Genomic DNA, 16,813 nt, shown 5'->3' with positions numbered 1-16,813 from the left:
GTGTGCTCTGCCGTGATGCCACATGAGGTACACAATACCACCCTTAAAGTAACCTCACCAAAAGATAAACCTGAATCTAGTTACATCTTTACAGCTGATTCCTTTTACAAGAAATATGGGGGAAAGAACTCGTTAAATGACACCTCAAGGAAGCAGAGACAAATCCAAAATGTAGGACGTGATTTAAGGACCTCTGACTCCAACAATACAATTTCAAGCATATAAAAAAGGCGGGGGCGGGGAGGGAGAGTGGACTGCTATAAATTAAAGAGACTTGAGTGATACAACAAATTAATTTTAAATAGATATTTTTGAGACAAGTGGAGAAATTTGAATATGAATTGGGTATTATTAGATGGCATTATGGAATTATTGTTAACTTTGCGAGTATATTATAGTCACATACCATTGTGATTAAGTTCATAATTTTTAAGAGATTCATCCTGAAGTATGAAGGACTGAAATATCACGATATCTAGGATTTACTTTAAAACAGTTCAGCATAGGGACTTCCCTGGTGGTCCAGCGGATAAGACTCCGCGCTCCCAATGCAGGGGACACGGGTTTGATCCCTGGTCAGGGAACTAAGATCCCACATCCCACATGCCACACGGCGCGGGCAAAAAAAAAAAAAAAAAAAAAAAAAAACAGTTCAGCATAAAATGAGAAGGGAGAAATAGTTAAGATGAAACAAGTGTGACAAAAACCTGATAACTGTTGAATCTGGGTAATGTGTACACACTGGACTGACTGCACTCTTCTCTATAAAACTGAAAATAAACAAATGCCAAAATTGATTTGAATTAGTTGGTGACATTTTAAAATCAGGAGCTTTCACATAAAAATCTGGATTTCTGACTTCATTTGAAAAATCAGATGTGGCAACAGGCCCTCATCAAGAGATGAGTACTGGCTACTCCAAACTGACAGTTTCCACTACTCCCAATTATCTCCCATTTAACATCACCACTGTTTTTCTTATAGCTGGCCCAATTCATTCATTTACATTACCTACTTGGCGTTTAGGTTAAGGACCCCAGGAGTAGTCCGATTAAGCTGGCGAGTGGCAAGAGAACAGAGCAGACATGGGGAGAGCAACTGTGTGATGGTAAAATGCTAGTGCGTAGATGCACAGAGTCCTGCTGTCAAGGTCCCTTCAGCATCCTTGGATACAGATGTAATTCCCATAAGACTATGCTACACTATATGCTTTCTGTATTCAGTGCTTACTAGAAGCAAGGCAGTATGCCTGACATTCTGAAAAATACAAACATGAAAATAATTCCTGCCCTCAGGATACTAACAGTCTAATGAGGAAGACAAGATATAAATATAAGTAATTACAATGTAAGATGAAAATAAGTGAGTTTAGGGTACTGTTCAGGGAGGTTCATATGTAAAATGCAAAGTGAGGAGTGACAAAGCATACAAAGCTTCAGGAACAGGTCATGAAGAACGCTACAGAGTACGCTGGGAAATTTACATTTTACCAGATGAAGAATAATCAGCCAAGGGAGAGTTTTAAAACATAAGTACAAATCAGAGGGGGCAACACTAAAGATGAGAGTAAACTCTCATTGCTCAAATTCTCTGATTCTATGCACTACACATCCTTTGAAGAGCCAGAAGCACGACCCCCAAAATGTTGTATCTAAGCATATAAAATTATGCCATCATCTCTTTCTTGGCCAAAGGTGTTTGGTATCTGAAGAGAATAACAAAAGGCTGGCTCATGGTGCAACAGCACTGAAAATAGTTTATCTCTCTCAAATAAAGTTTATATAAACTGCATCTGTTACCACTACTGGGTTCCAATACCTTAAAAATAAACTATGGTCTTATTATACCTGAAGCTCTATTAAAATGTAAAAATGTTTCTTCCTGTTTAGTTCAAGACCCATTCTGTTAAAAACAAAAACCACGTGCTTATAATGAATGAATAAAATTACCTAAAATACAATCGAATCTTGACACATATCAAATTATATTAACGTTTCAAAGATCAGGCCCGGTCATCCTAAATGTAATATGGGACCAAACGGCACTACAGTAGTAGTTGTCACCATCCAAGAGTATCACTGAAATTTACTGAAAACTTGGCCAAGTCCAGACTCTGGGGTACCAATAAGGAAAGGACTAGAGACTGAAACCGTTTTGTGACCAGTAATCGACTTTAATCAATCACAGGAATTACAAATAAAAAACAAAAAGAGAATAAGATTGCAGCACTTTTCTGTCACCTTACTTAACTCCCAAACTAAGAATCAATTCCAGCTCTGACACCAATATGTTCTATTACCTCTATGAGCCTCAGTCTCCTCGTGTGTAAAATGAGGCTAACAGTATCTACTTCGTAGGGTAGTGTATGAACTAAATGGTAATATGTGTACAGTAGCACAGGACCTGACACACAGCTGATGCTCAAGAAATAACAGCTTTTTGTTATTCACAGTAAGCTTCAGTGCTTCCGTCGTTTTCCTGCAGGCATCCATGTGTCTTAAGATGCCGGTCCCTACACATAATCAGCATCCAAAGACTTCTTTGGAGACCCTAGTTACAGTTCAAGGTACCTAAGACCAAAACAGGTATAGGACCGTGACAAGGACCCAAAGTCAAGGCCGTCGCCGCTCAGCTGTCACCACATCCGCCAAGGCCGGGCGGCCCTTCAATGGGCTCCCAGCTTTGGCGCCCAGCCCCGCCCCGCGACAGCCAACAAGCGGGGTGAGGGGGCGGTCTCGACAGCTCGCCCTTTAGCGCTCCGGGAGGCCAGACCGCGCTCCGGGAGGCCAGACCGCCCTCCAGGCCTCCGCCCGCCGGACTCTCGGGTCCTCAGCTACCTCGCCGACGCTTTCAGTCTTCTCTCCCCGCCCCACCCAGTACCTCACCTTAAGATGGGTGCGTAGGCCGCCGGCGCCCCCAGACTGGTCGGTGATCTCGTACGCGCCCGTCACCAGCAGGTCCTTGTGGATCTCTTCGCGGAGGCACTTGCGGGAGTTAACAGGCAGATGGAAGGAGATGGCGAGGACCGAGGTGGGGCCAAGCAGGAGTAAAAGCAGCAACGCTAACGGGCAAGGGCCACGCTGGGCCTGTGGGCCAGAGAAACCAGACATCGTGCCAGAGACTGTTCACCACCCTGGGCCTCTATCGCGCCGGAACCGGGAGGGATCACGTAGCTCACCTCTGACCTTCTAACGCCGTCGGCGCCATTTTGGAGGCTGGCAAATAGATGAAAAATGTATAGTGAATCTTTTTAAAGGGAAGAAGGCGTATGATACCACGTAATGCCTTCAAATTAAAGTGGTTAAATGAGGTTTTCTAGAAGCTTCCGGAAAAAGTTTCATTTTTTTAAGCTCTGTGACCGCCCAGTCGACCATAGCAAGTACGGGCAGCCCAGGAAGCAATTCTCCTCGAACATCCGGAAGTAGCGCCCGCGAGTTTTAAGGTCGGTGATACCATAGCAACCAAGCCCCAATAGGAAACAGCCACAAAGCCCATCGCTGGGCCCGCCCACCAACCTCCCAGGCGCACCGGACGTGGGGCAGAGGGTGCGTTGTCCCAGCGCTTTGGTGACATCTGGGACATTGAGCACTTGAGAGGAAGACTTCGAGAGGCTGAGAAAAGATTCTAATTTGGCTATTAGGCGAGCGGGGGCCAGAACCTCAGAGAAGGGGTAGAGGTCACCTGGTGAATGTGAGCTGGAGGTGTCCAGTTCATGCTCCTGAGCCGGGTATTTGGGCTGGAATAACTGATTTCTTTTCTTTTTTTAAAAATAAATTTATTTATTTATTTTTGGCTGTGTTGGGTCGTCGTTTCTGTGCGAGGGCTTTCTCTAGTTGCGGCGAGCGGGGGCCACTCTTCATCGCGGTGCGCGGGCCTTTCACTGTCTCGGCCTCTCTTGTTGCGGAGCACAGGCTCCAGACGCGCAGGCTCAGTAGTTGTGGCTCACGGGCCCAGTTGCTCCGCGGCATGTGGGATCTTCCCAGACCAGGGCTCGAACCAGACCAGGGTTCCCTGCATTGGCAGGCAGGTTCTCAACCACTGCGCCACCAGGGAAGCCCCCCTGAAATAACTGATTTCTGAATGTGCATCTTAGTTAGCAAACATTGAGCACCTACTCTGCTAGGTACTATTCAAGCTAAATTTGGATTCTGTATTTAAATTGAATAAAACCTTGTTTTAGCCCACTGTGGGAGATGAACCTAATGCAGTTTACCAGATAAACGTTATGCAGGGAAAGCAAGTATTGGTGTGTTTTAAATGTTTAAATTACTTTAGGGATCAAATTGGCTAGGCTATAGTAAGAAAATTTACATGGTAATCATTCATGCTTTCATTTAACACATATTTACTGACTACCTACTGTGTGCCAGACACTACAGCATGCATGCATACTGACATGTTTATTGATTTAACAAACCATTATGGGGATGCTATCAAATATTCAGGGCTGAAGAAAATAGGAAGATAAAAAAGGAGTACTCCACAGCCTATGTTTAGAATTATCTACTTCGATTCATGTTTATTGAGCATCTACAGAAATACCCAGAAGATGGACTGTCTGTTCTTAGTAAATTAAATAATTGTTCTGTATTTATAACTTCTTTCAGTCTTTTCCTGGAACTGAAGTCCCACAAACAAAACAAGAACAAACATAAAGGAGCTGTAAAGCATTTTAAAATTTGACAAATGTCATATAATAATTACCTTATGAGGTGTCTACTTAGGAACATTTAGTTTGATTATTTTATCCCTGATCTAAGATATGATTGTTCATCTACTCACTACATCCTGATAAGCTGCACTGGCCTTTTCCCTGCCAGTGCAGGGAATCAGAACCAAGCCGTTATCTAATTCATTGTTTACTCTCAGTCCTGAGGCTCTGCTGACCATCAGCAAGAGATCTGCAACCCATAAAATACCTGTGTGTGTTTTCTTTAAATTTCTTACATTTAAATAATAGCTTATATGTTTTAAAATATTTTCACAAATACTAATGATCTCATTTGGCATTTTCAAAACCCATGGGACATAGGCTGGGGAAATCTGTTGATTTTACAGATGAGGAAACTGAGGTTCTGAGAGGCCAGAGAACTTTTGTACCCAAAGTCCCATAGTTTAAAAATGACAGAGTCAGTCTGAGGGCCTGAACCATCTTCAGAAAGGTGCTATTACATATTATTTTACAGGTGAAGAAACTGAGACTTAGGGAAATTGAGTTACTTTCCGCAGTCACAGCTCTTAAGTCCTTTCCTGTTCTATATTCTCGCTTATCCTGGCCCCCAGCTCTTTCCTGTCCCCCATTCCCTCCTTTATATTTTTCTCCTTCATACTCATCACTATCTAGTTTCTGCATACATTTTACTTATTTATCACACTTACTGATCTGTCTCCCTAACTAGGATATCTGTTTTGTCAGGGGCAGGAATTTTTGCCTATTCTATTCATTGCTTTATTTCCTGAATCTAAAATAGTGCCTGGCACTTAGAAGGCACAATAAATAATGGTTCAATGAATGTAAGATTAATTCCTTAGCTCCTAGCAGAAGGTCTAACAGCAAATTTCTTCCATTATTCCTTAGCTGTTTTCAAACAAATTTATTTAATCCATAATGTATCCAAAATGTAGGTACTAATTCAGTTTCACAAACAATGAGCATATTTTTTTAAATAAATTTTTTTACTTTTATTTTCTTACTTTTGGCTGCGTAGAGTCTTCATTGCTGCGTGCGGGCTTTCTCGAGTTGCGGCGAGTGGAGGCTACTCTTCATTGCCATGCACGGGCTTCTTGTTGCGGTGGCTTCTCTTTGTTATGGAGCAAGGGCTGTAGGCACACACGCTTCAGTAGTTGCAGCATGTGGGCTCAGTAGTTGTGGCTTGTGGGCTCTAGAGTGCAGGCTCAGTAGTTGTGGCACACGGGCTTAGTTGTGGGATCTTCCCGGACTAGGGCTAGAACCCGTGTCCCCTGCATTGGCAGGCAGATTCTTAACCACTGCGCCACCAGGAAAGTCCTCATATCTTTTTTTTTAATTGAAAAAAATGTGATCTTGTTTCCATATAAGGACAGAGGAAAAAAAATCTACCCTCTGTGCTGTGTAACTAGAGGGCAGAGTAGATATTCCTAGGGAACTAGAATTTTTGAACTCTGCATCAGCGTTAAACAAGGTACCATTTTACATCTGTTTGGGGAAAAGGCCTCATTCTGAATTGGAGAGCAAATGGAAAGTGTCCCTCAACTAGAGAAACTGTTTTTTCCTGGCCTAACAGTCCTCTGCCATCCCATCATCCTGAAACTTCCCCAGCCAGTCTCACCTAAGATTCCTGAACCCCCACCCCCCCACCCCCCAGACTGTGGAGGTGAAGAGATGTCACTAGGACACACCCTCCACCCAGTCTATCCTTAAGCCACAAGTTTCGCAAACTTTTGTTTGTATGAGAGGGAGTTGGTTTAAAACACACCTCACTCCAGACAGTGAATCAGAAGCTTTTATTAAAAATCTGCATTTGTAATAACCTTGCTGGGCAATTCTGTGGTTGGAAGTCCCTGGAAGAGCTATGGCCCTTTGATGCCTCCTTTAACCAGCCTAATCCTCTGGTGTGGCTTGAGGATCCCCAGCTCCAACGCAAAAGCTGTCAAGGAGTCCTAACTCCAGTGCCCCCGTCCATTCGTTGGTACAGTCCCACTCACAGGGTGTATTTAAATAGCTAAAACAAGATGCATTCTGTGAAGAGGCAAAAGACCCTTTTGGAAAACAATTTGTCATGTGTCATACTCTTTGACCCAGAGAGTGATTCCAAGGACCTTTTCTATGGGTCCTCTAAGTTCCAGAGTCCCCCAGGAGCTGGTTCTGGAACCTCTGCACTGCACTCTGTGTGATCTCATCCAGTCCATGACTTTAAATGCATCCATAGACCGATAACTCCCAAATGTGAATATCCAGCCCTGACCTCTCCCCTAAACTCCAGAGTCTATATCAGGCTCCCTAATTGACATCTCCACTTGAATGACTAATAGGCAACTCATACTTAACTCTTGATATCCCCTCTCCCCCTATTCCCAAATCTGCTGCTTCCCCATCTTAGTAAATGACACCACTTTTTACTTCTTCACTGAGGCCATCCTTGTTTCCTCTTTCTCTTAACCCTACCCCACACAGAGCAGTTCATCAGCAAGTCCTACCAGTTCTGTGTCCTAAATATATGCTGATCAGTTTCTACTTCTCTCTAAGCTAGGGGTCGGCATACTACTGCCCAGCTGGTCAGGCCTAATCCAGCAGGCAACCTCCTGTTTTTGTATCACCCAAGAGCCAAGAATGGTTTCTACATTTGCAGAGGGTTGTTAAAAAAGAAGGAGGAGGGGCTTCCCTGGTGGCGCAGTGGTTGAGGGTCCACCTGCTGATGCAGGGGACACAGGTTCGTGTCCCGGTCCGGGAAGATCCCGCATGCCGCGGAGCGGCTGGGCCCGTGAGTCATGGCCACTGAGCCTGCGCGTCTGGAGCTTGTGCTCCGCAACGGGAGAGGCCACAACAGTGAGAGGCCCGCGTACCGCAAAAAAAAAAAAAAAAGGAGGAGGATCAGGAGAGTGAGGAAGAGAAACAGAATGTGTGCAAGAGAGCTTAACATATGTACCATCTGACCCTTTACAGAAACGTTTCTTCTCTCACCTAGATAAGACAACAGCCTCCCTACTTACTGTTGTCTCTGTTTCCATTCTTGCACCACTATAATCATGTTCCTTAATACACCTCAAGTGATTTTCTTTAAAAAATATAAATCAGGCCAATCAGAATAAAGCTCAAATACCTTTCCACAGCCCCAAAGCCACTGCAGTCGGGCTCCTGCCTACCTCTCTAATCTCATCTTACCCAGTGATCACTTCTTCCTACCACCCACCCATTCACTCTCCTACAGTCACCTGGCCTTCCAAACAATGTAAGCTCCTACCTGCATCGGGCCTTTGCACTTAATGCCTACCTGGAACTCTCTTCTCCACATCTTGTCCCATGGATTCTGGGCTCTGCAAACTGCTTCTGCTGTTCAGGTCCCAATTCCAATGTCACCTCCCACCTTACATAAGTAACCCTGTCCCCAGGTTACTTTCTATCACATGATCTGGTGTTATTATCTATATAGCACTTGTGACTATTTGAGAGTATCTTGTCCTTCCTTTCTTTTTCTCTCTTTCTCTCTCTCTTTCTTTCTTTCTTTCTCTCTCTCTCTTTCTTTTCTTTCTTTCTTTCTTTCCTCCTTTCTTCCTTTCTTTCTTTCTTTCTTTTTCGTTTATTATCACCCAACCCGAATGGAACTTAAGCTCTAAGAGAGCAAGGTCTTTGCTTTGTTCCCTGAGGCCAGGCACAATGTCCTGTACACACTGGGTGGTCAACAAATATTTGCTGAATGAAATACTGCAACATAATATAAAGCACTTAGCACATTGACATAGAGCAGTTGCTCCATAAATGCTAGTTCCTCTATCTAGTACTTTAATTGTCATTTTTTCATCTGGAGAAGCTGAGGTCCAAAGCTGTTTAGTGACTTGCTTCAAGCCATATGATGAGTCAGTGTTAGAGCTGAGAATAGAAATGAGAGCTCCTAACTGCAGACCGGTTTTCAGACATAATTACATTTGATAAAACATGATCTTTGTTATTTAGTTCCCACTCTACTAAGAAGTTTTAGATTCTTCTGGGTTCTCTTTTTCTACCCTCACTTATATTCAAAATACAACTTTTGTGGGGTTTAAGTAAACTTAAGTCTTTCAGAAAATCCATAAAGATGTTAATAGTTAATGCAAAACTTGTAGCATCAATTAGCGTCTCCCCTCAATTCACTTTGCTTGAAAAAACAAGATTTATCTTCCTCTCCAGATTCCCATGATGCTGAATTTTTATCTTCCTAGTAGGAAGCATGACCTCCTCACCAACCCTCCATCACAATTAATGCCCTTCATCAGTGTTGTCTCTAGAACATTGTCGAGTTAAACTATCAGGACCCAGCCTTTAAGTTACAGCCTGTAAATCCTTATTGCCAGGATCAAAGTTCTTCTAGTGATATATATGAGCTGAGAACATTAAGTCTGGATTTAATAAAAAATTACGAGGAAGAATTTTAGAAATGATGTAAGCAAAAGATAAAAAATATGTCCCCAAAGAAGAAGTTCCAGAAAACATAAGAACCATGACATGCACTGTCACCACTACCCACATGTCTTGAGAGCAAACCAAAGCTGAAAAGAACAGGAATAGAAGGTAGGTGTCACCTCTGCGCCATCAGCACTGTTTGCTTATGGAGAACACCAGCCGCAGAGCCCAGGGCAGAGAGATGAAGTCCTGGAGGCCAGGAAGGCAGAATCCCAAGACAGGAATGAGATGAAAAGAAATCACTGGACCAGTTGGAGTGGAAGAACCTAGGGACAAAAAAAGAAGAGCTGTGAAGATGAGACTCTAGTGGGGGAAGGAGGTAGGTTCAGGGAGGTAAGATGGGAACTGCAGGGACCCCATGTTTACCTTATGTCTGTAGCCCCTTACGCTTCTGAGAAGAAATAAAAGTATTGAGAAGGAAAGAAAGAAATGGGGAAATTGCTCAGTGCTTTGTGGAAGTAGCCCCAGAGTTGAGGCACTCCAAAGGAGGATTAATAGAGAGCCAAATGGCATCTACCCCCAAACCCCTGGAAACAGCCATACCTGAAGCCTGTACACATGCAGATCCTAAGAGCACTTGGGATTACTTCAAAACTGTTTTGAGACCTTAAAGCCTGGTGACCTAGAGCAGAGGATTACACCATTTTGGGCCTTCACTCCTGGTTCTAAGGAAATTTTGTTTTCTCTCCAGTGCATTTTCCTTGATAGGCTACTAAGTGGTCAGCATCTGGTGTCTACCATCACCAGCTGTCTCTGAAATCCACCAAAACTCTTTCTCCCTCTGCAAAATCTCCATCTTGTGAGCGATTACAGACCATATAGATGGGGAAAGACCACCAGCTGTGGGCATCTTGATAATGCCCACATGCCTTTCCTTTTATTATTTACTTGAATCACCTTTGCACACTGAAATCACCTGGCAGCTTTTTAAAGACTGCCAGTGCCTAGGACCCACCTAGGACCCAATGCAGACCACTGAAAACAGAATATCTGGGTCTTGTCCAGGGCAATAGCGTATTTCAGTGGTTCCCTAACTTTGCTGCACACTGGAACCATCTGGGGATCTTTAATAAACACTGACGTCTGGCTACTTCCACTACACCCCCCCAGACATTCTGATGTAAATGGTATGGGTGCATCCTGGGCATTTGGATTTTTTAAAACTTCTCTGTGATCCAACATGCATCCGGAGTTGAAAACTAATACTCCACCTAACCCGTGGCCGTTCCTATTTCAATACCTAACCTTTCCACGCCTTCCAAGCAGTGTGCACTCAATAAATGTTTCTCAGTCTGACTTACATCCCTGTTTCTCCTGCTCAAGCACTGCTGTCCTTTCTCCTGGAACACGACATGAAATTAGACCTCTGGTAAGGAGAGTATCTGGAACACCAGCTTGGGGACAAGGTTCATTCCTGGGCCAGCCACGTTCTGCCAGCTCAAGTGTTAGCAAAGAGGGAGGAATGGGAAGCCAGGGCTTCAGATGAGGAGGAAGCTCTCTCCGCAGACACATGAGGGAGGCTCTTATTTTTTCTTTCTTGCACAAAATCATTGCGGCACGTGGGCAAAGGAAGTATTAATAACCTTTCTAAAGAGGTACTTCTCCAAGATTTGGTGTTTCACAGACCACAGCCAGTGCTGTCAGTTCTACAGATGGCCAACTTCTGCAATTTCAGATAGCGGCTTCTGAAGATAGCTCAACTTGCATCCCTAAAGCAGAAGACCCAGCAGTGTGGAAGGGAACCATCAGAGTCTCTAAGCCAGAGGTCAAAAGCCACTACCTACATGTTGGTCAGGGGCAAAGAGACTGACCACCAAGCAAAATCATTAGAGAGAATCGACTCTTTTGGAGTGAAATTAAAGTAACAACATTCCAGCATTACAATAACCAGGGCTTCCTGGCAAGCCCACACTGAGAGCCATGAACTGGGCTTCCCACGAGAGGTGTGTGCTCTAGATAGGGGTCCTGGCTCTGCCCTGCCACCCACTCACTGGGCGACCTGGGGCTAGAAATTACACCATCTAGGTGTTGACTTCATCCTTTGTAAAATGTGAAGCCAGAGACTGAGAACAGAGCCTTTCTTTGACTTCTTATAAGCATGCGTCCAAAACATAGTGGAGAACTCGCAGGCTCGCAAAGGTGAAGCTACCACGTCACTCGCTGCACTGTCTATGTGTTCCCCTCCCGCCTCTAGACCACCTGCATCAGAATCACCTACGGAGTCTCCCTTGCCCCAGCCCTACCACTCTCACTGCTGCCAGAGTCAGGTTTTCTGGGCATGGCGCCCCGGTGTGCACATTTTAGATCACCTCCCTGGGAGATTCTGGCGCAGTAGAGGTTTGAGAAGCCCCGTGCCTTGCTGTGTACTCCATGACCAGTTGTCTGCTGTATCTCTAGATGTCTTACATTTATTTAAGCAGATGAGAGGCAGGATGTAAGTGTGTGGTCCTGGAATCAGAATTCCCGAGTTCTGTTACCCATTAACTGTGTGACTTCAGTCTAATTACCCAAACTCTCTGCTTCCTCATGTAAATGAGGAAAAGTATAGTGTCTATCTCCTAAGCCTGTGATGAGGATGAAATGAAATAAAATATTTACAGCGTGGAGAATAGTTTCTGGCACATAGTACGCACTCAGTAAATTGAAGTTGTCATGAAACAGAATAGGCTGGCAGTGGCTTACTTCTTCGCTGTATTCCTAGCTTCCTCCCTCCCGGGAACATACCTCACCATCACCGACTACTGCTAACATTTATTGAATCTTTTTCTTTTCTGGGCACAGTGCTAAACTCAGTACATATCTCATTTTACCCCCTCAACAATGGTATAAGGCAGATGGTACTATTATCTCCCATTTTATGGATAAGGAAACTGAGGGTCAGGCGGGTTACGTAACTTGCCCAAAGTCCCACAGTCAGTGAACAGTGAGGCCAGGATGTGCAGCATCCGCTCGGGTCCCCACTCCCTCTGCTCCCCTGCACCTCTACTTTTGTGGTCCCCCCGAAGGCACACCCTGTGCCCTCATCAGGCCCAGCCATCTCTCGGAACAAGCTCCCCATATCAAGCTCCACCTTTTCTGATCCCTCCAAACCATGGTTTTCCATGCTTTGCCTCCTTGGTCTGGGGTCCTCCAAGAAAATATCTTCTCCTCAGAGGTGTTGGATCAAACCATATTTCTCCTGCATCTTCCTGGGGAGTACCTTCAAAGCATTATATCTGCCCCCAGCAGCTCCCAAACCCAAATCCCTTGCCTCAAACACAGCCACTCCCTCAACCCCCAGGTGGCCCTGGTGTCCACTGAGAGCATGCCTCCCTCTTCCCTCCCTGTCTCTGTAGCCCCTTTAGGTGGTGGAAACCTGTAGGCCTGGATGCCAGGGAAGCAAAGCCAGTCAACCTTTGGGATGCTGCTCCCGTCCTCCACTAAATCCTAGGTCTGTGGCCTCCCCCCCAGTACTCCCTTCAGCCGCTGTCAGGGAGGCGCCTCTCGCCAGGCTCCACTCTGCTGCCCACCCGCCCACTTCTTGTCCCTGGCCCAGGGCCTGGGGCTACCATCAGGCACACAGGCCTTATCACTACACAAACACTTCCTCTTTCCCCCAATGCTGTTCCTCACACAATAGGTAATCAGGGTAAACTTCCTCTGACAATTTACTGAGCAAACACTCACTACACCCCTGCTCTATGCTAAGGCTTGTGGGGAACCCCAACCTGGTCTCCACCTTGAAGAGCTGTGAATCTGGTCAAGATGAAGCACACACAGGAGCATCAGGTGCCCTGATGCTTTGTGGCCCGGCACACCTGGATTCTGATCCCTTTTCTGCTCTTTACTAGCTGTCCTTACGTACCTTGGAGTGAGCTACTTACCCTTTGTGATCCTGAGTTTTCTTAGCTGTGAAATGGGAATAATGCTGCCTAGGCTGACTGTGGGAATTAACTAAGATAAAAAGGCCTGGCAGAGCCCCTGAGATAATGACGTTAGCTCCTGAGTTCTCGCGGGAGGTGACAAGGCTCTGCCAGGAGCTGGAGGAGGCTTCCTTCAGGTGGGAGAGGATCGTGGTTATAGGAATGGCTTCCTCCAGGGACTGAGTTCTGCGGTGAAAGCAAAACAGCATAAAGAATGGCTTCTTTCTCTAGTCCCTGCTCTTTTGAGGTCTAGGAATAGGTGTGGTGCTACCTTTCAGGTTTCATTTGAGTGGTCCTGGTATACAGATCAGCCAATCAGTTAGTCAACAAGAACTCAATAGTAACTCAGATGTTGGGGAACACAGATGGAGTATAGAACATCCTCCCTCAGTTTAACATGAGTTGGTGGCAGTGGTTGGTCATAACATGTCCATATGCAACGACAAGAGAACATTACAGGGGCTTCCCTGGTGGCGCAGTGGTTAAAAATCTGCCTGCCAATGCAGGGAACACGGGTTCGAGCCCTTGTCCTGGAAGATCCCACAGGCTGTGGAGCAACTAAGCCTGTGTGCCGCAACTACTGAGCCTGAGCTATAGAGCCTGCAAGCCACAACTACTGAGCCTGTGCTCTAGAGCCCGAGAGCCACAACTACTGAGACCGCATGCCACAACTACTGAGGCCCACGCACCTAGAGCCCGTGCTCCACAACAAGAGAAGCCACTGTAATGAAAAGACCGTGCCACAACAAAGAGTAGCCTCTGCTCGCCGCAACTAGAGAAAGCCAGTGCGCAGCAACGAAGACCCAACGCAGCCAAAAATAAATAAATTCAATAAATAAATTAAAAAAAAAAAGAAAGAGAACATTACAGGATAAGCTGATTTCCTAGGTAAGTGCTAATACTGTGGGCAGAGCCTTTAAAGGAGAGATCATTGGAGGCCTGGAGCAGCTGGGAAATTTCCCACGGCTGAGGAGTCAGCATGCAAAATCATAGCAATGCTGGTAAAGCGATGGGCTACATGTCAAAACAGGAGTGAAACCAGTTCCCTCCCTAAGCCCTTGCATCAAAACATGCAAGCAAAATGGACAAATTTTCAACCTCCATGTTTGGGTTTTTTCTGAATACTTTAGGGCTTCTTCGTGCTCTGGAAATATGGTCGAGGAAGAGGAAAGAGGGGCCAGAAGAGGCTGGGCACTGGCAGAGGGCACCCAGGGAGCAGAGGCCCCAGAGTGATGGGCAATAGGTAGCAGGAATTGGAGAGCTGGCTCCTGGCCTCAAATTGGGTGACTTGGGGAAAAGGTGATGCTGATTATCCGTCTACCGAAGGAAGATTCTAGAGAAGGACACCAAGAGGGAGCATGGTACAGTGGTAGATGAAGGCTGAGCCCTGGGCACTGATCTGCCGTGTGACCTTGGCCAAGTTACTTTACCTCTTTGAACCTCAGTTGCCTAATTTCTCAATGAGAAGAACAGCATCTGTTCCATGGAGCTTTTGTGAGGACTGTAAATTATAGAACACAAAGCCTGCCAGAATGCAGTTGATCAAGTTCCCTTCCCCCTTCTCCAGCTTCTAGGAATGCCCCAGAAATACAAAACTAACTATATTTAGTGTCTGCTCCCTCCCCCACCCACCGGTAGTTAAGTTAGAATTAAGCTACTTATGCTAAAGCCCCTTCCAGTTCTCAAATTCTCTGGTAGCACGTGTGGACTGGGTGGGAGAGGACAGTCATCAGTTCACCTCCTGGTCACGTGTTCGCCACTGCTGCCACAAAGCTGGGCTCTGAGCAGCCTACACAGTATCCCCGGGTGCAAGAGCCTGTTAGATGGGGCCCCTGCAGGGGTGGGACGGGAGGGTGCCCAGAAGCCTGACAACTCCTTCTTTCCTATCCAAGGTTTCCGTACTTCCTTCACTCCCCTATGCCAAAATTTGCCTTGGGTGATGGTGGGTGTGGCGTGCAACAATGGGGGTGAAGGTGGGGGTTGGGTAGAAGAAAGAGAGTTGCTGACTGGCCCCCCAAGAGTGGGTGTACAGGGAAGCTACCCAGGGGCTGATTTTTAGCCTGCTCTGAAAAAGAACATCATAGTAATGGGATGTCAGGGAGCAGAGAGAACTTGGGCCCTGGAGAGTTCACCCAGCCACAATGATTCTCAACTCTGAATATATCCCGGGGAGTTTTGTTAAAAAAAAAAAAAAAAAAAAAAATTCCATTAACCTGGCCCCATCTTTGAGATTCTGATTCTCTTGGCCTGTAGTGGTGGCTGTGGATCCTTGAAATTTTGTTAGTAATGCCCCCAGCTGATTGTGCAGGTGGGGATGAGGACCTGTGTTCCCCAGGCTGGTGAGCCCCCCCAGTCAGTCATTCCTGCATATGCATCTCTGGACCAGAGCTCCTCTGCCCTCCTTTCTAACTCTGGGAGTCCACGTGTCCGGGGTGATGTGCTGTAGTCACGTGGACTTGCTTCCATCCTGGCCTCTTGTAATCCACTGAGACACAGCAGCCACAGTGATACTTTTTAAACATAAAATCGGATCCTATTCCTTTCCCACTTCAACATCTCTGCCCTCTGCCTGGGGTGCTCTTCCCTGGTCTGGTTGCAGGTTGGCTCCTCCTTGCCCTCTGGATCTCACAGGCCCCCTCTTCAGAGAAGTCTTCCCTCACCTGCCCAGTCCACGTGGCACTCCTCCGCCACACCTACGCCTCCCTGTCACATCACTCCCCTCCTAGAAAGTAGGACCCATGAGAAAAGGGAACTTGTCTAACTGGTTTAATCACAGTGCCTGGCGCAAATGGATTCTCAATAACTATTTGTTGAACAAATGAATGAATATGTAGATAGAATATGTTTATATATTAAAATCACTTGTTTTTATGTACATATACCAGTATATAAGGTGATTAGAGGTCCGGAGTGGAAATTAACAGATGTTACTAGGGAAGAGGGCGTTGGAGGAGAAGGGGAAGGAATACTTATGGAGCACAGACTCAGAACAAGGCACTAGGCTTGGCTTTTCATACGTTTGATCCTCATAGCAAAATTCCAATGATCCACAGGCACCACGGACCAACGGAATCAGAATCTTGGAGATGGGGGACAGTGTTATTGTGCCCATTCCACAGATAAAGAAACTGAGACTTAGAGAGGGAAAATAACTTGGTTGAAGTTAAACTACTAACAAGTGCCAGAGTAGGATATAAACCCCAGTTTACTGGACTCCAAGGTTGTCTTGTTCATTGCATCATTCTTGAAGGAGAAATTACCTTAATCATTACCTCTCTCCACTATCAGGGAATATAAAATCTCTGGTGAATGTGGCCCCAGATAGCAATGGCTAGTTGGTGACTGGAGCTAATAATGTTAGCAGAGGGACCAGGACAGATAAGGAAGGGAAAGAGAATTTGCTGATAGTCTTGCCACCAGTTAAGTTATTTTTTGTTAAGATCAGTTAAGAATTTTTTGTTTAAAAAAAAATTATAGACATCTTGATTTAAGTTCCCAGAACTGAGCACTTATGAGTAAGATTTCGTGGGTCATCAGGATGTCTTGATGGTACAAATAACCTTTCTGAATACCCAAAGGCATAACTCAGAGGATTATAATATATAAATCCAGGAGCATTTGGCCTCATTGAGCATCAGTTGGGCCCTCTATCTTAAACTTCCAAAGCTAATTCCTAGCCAAAGGAATAGGATATGTCCTTTAGTATATACTTTTAAAAATATCCCCAGAACTTGGTTGATACCCAGATTCTCTGTAATCTTAGTGTCTGGGAAGT

At 45.4% G+C, this 16,813-nt stretch overlaps 1 protein-coding gene across 2 annotated transcripts in view; it reads right to left on the bottom strand.

Annotated features, from left to right (window-relative positions):
• The window catches only part of TMED10 (transmembrane p24 trafficking protein 10), a 44,715-nt gene extending 41,549 nt beyond the window's left edge, over positions 1–3,166 (bottom strand). For both annotated transcript variants that reach the window (XR_009537634.1, XM_060134679.1), the window contains exon 1: positions 2,886–3,166. Coding sequence is in view for 1 of the 2 variants with exons in the window: in XM_060134679.1 (XP_059990662.1) it covers positions 2,886–3,110 (225 nt within the window). In the remaining variant the exon portion in view is untranslated. The remainder of the gene's footprint in view (positions 1–2,885) is intronic.
• Between the last annotated feature and the right edge of the window lie 13,647 nt (positions 3,167–16,813).

This window comes from Lagenorhynchus albirostris, chromosome 1, assembly GCF_949774975.1.
Source record: "Lagenorhynchus albirostris chromosome 1, mLagAlb1.1, whole genome shotgun sequence".
Taxonomy (NCBI): domain Eukaryota; kingdom Metazoa; phylum Chordata; class Mammalia; order Artiodactyla; family Delphinidae; genus Lagenorhynchus; species Lagenorhynchus albirostris.
Note: the sequence above shows the minus strand (reverse complement) of the source record. Positions and strands in the feature narration are given on the sequence as shown.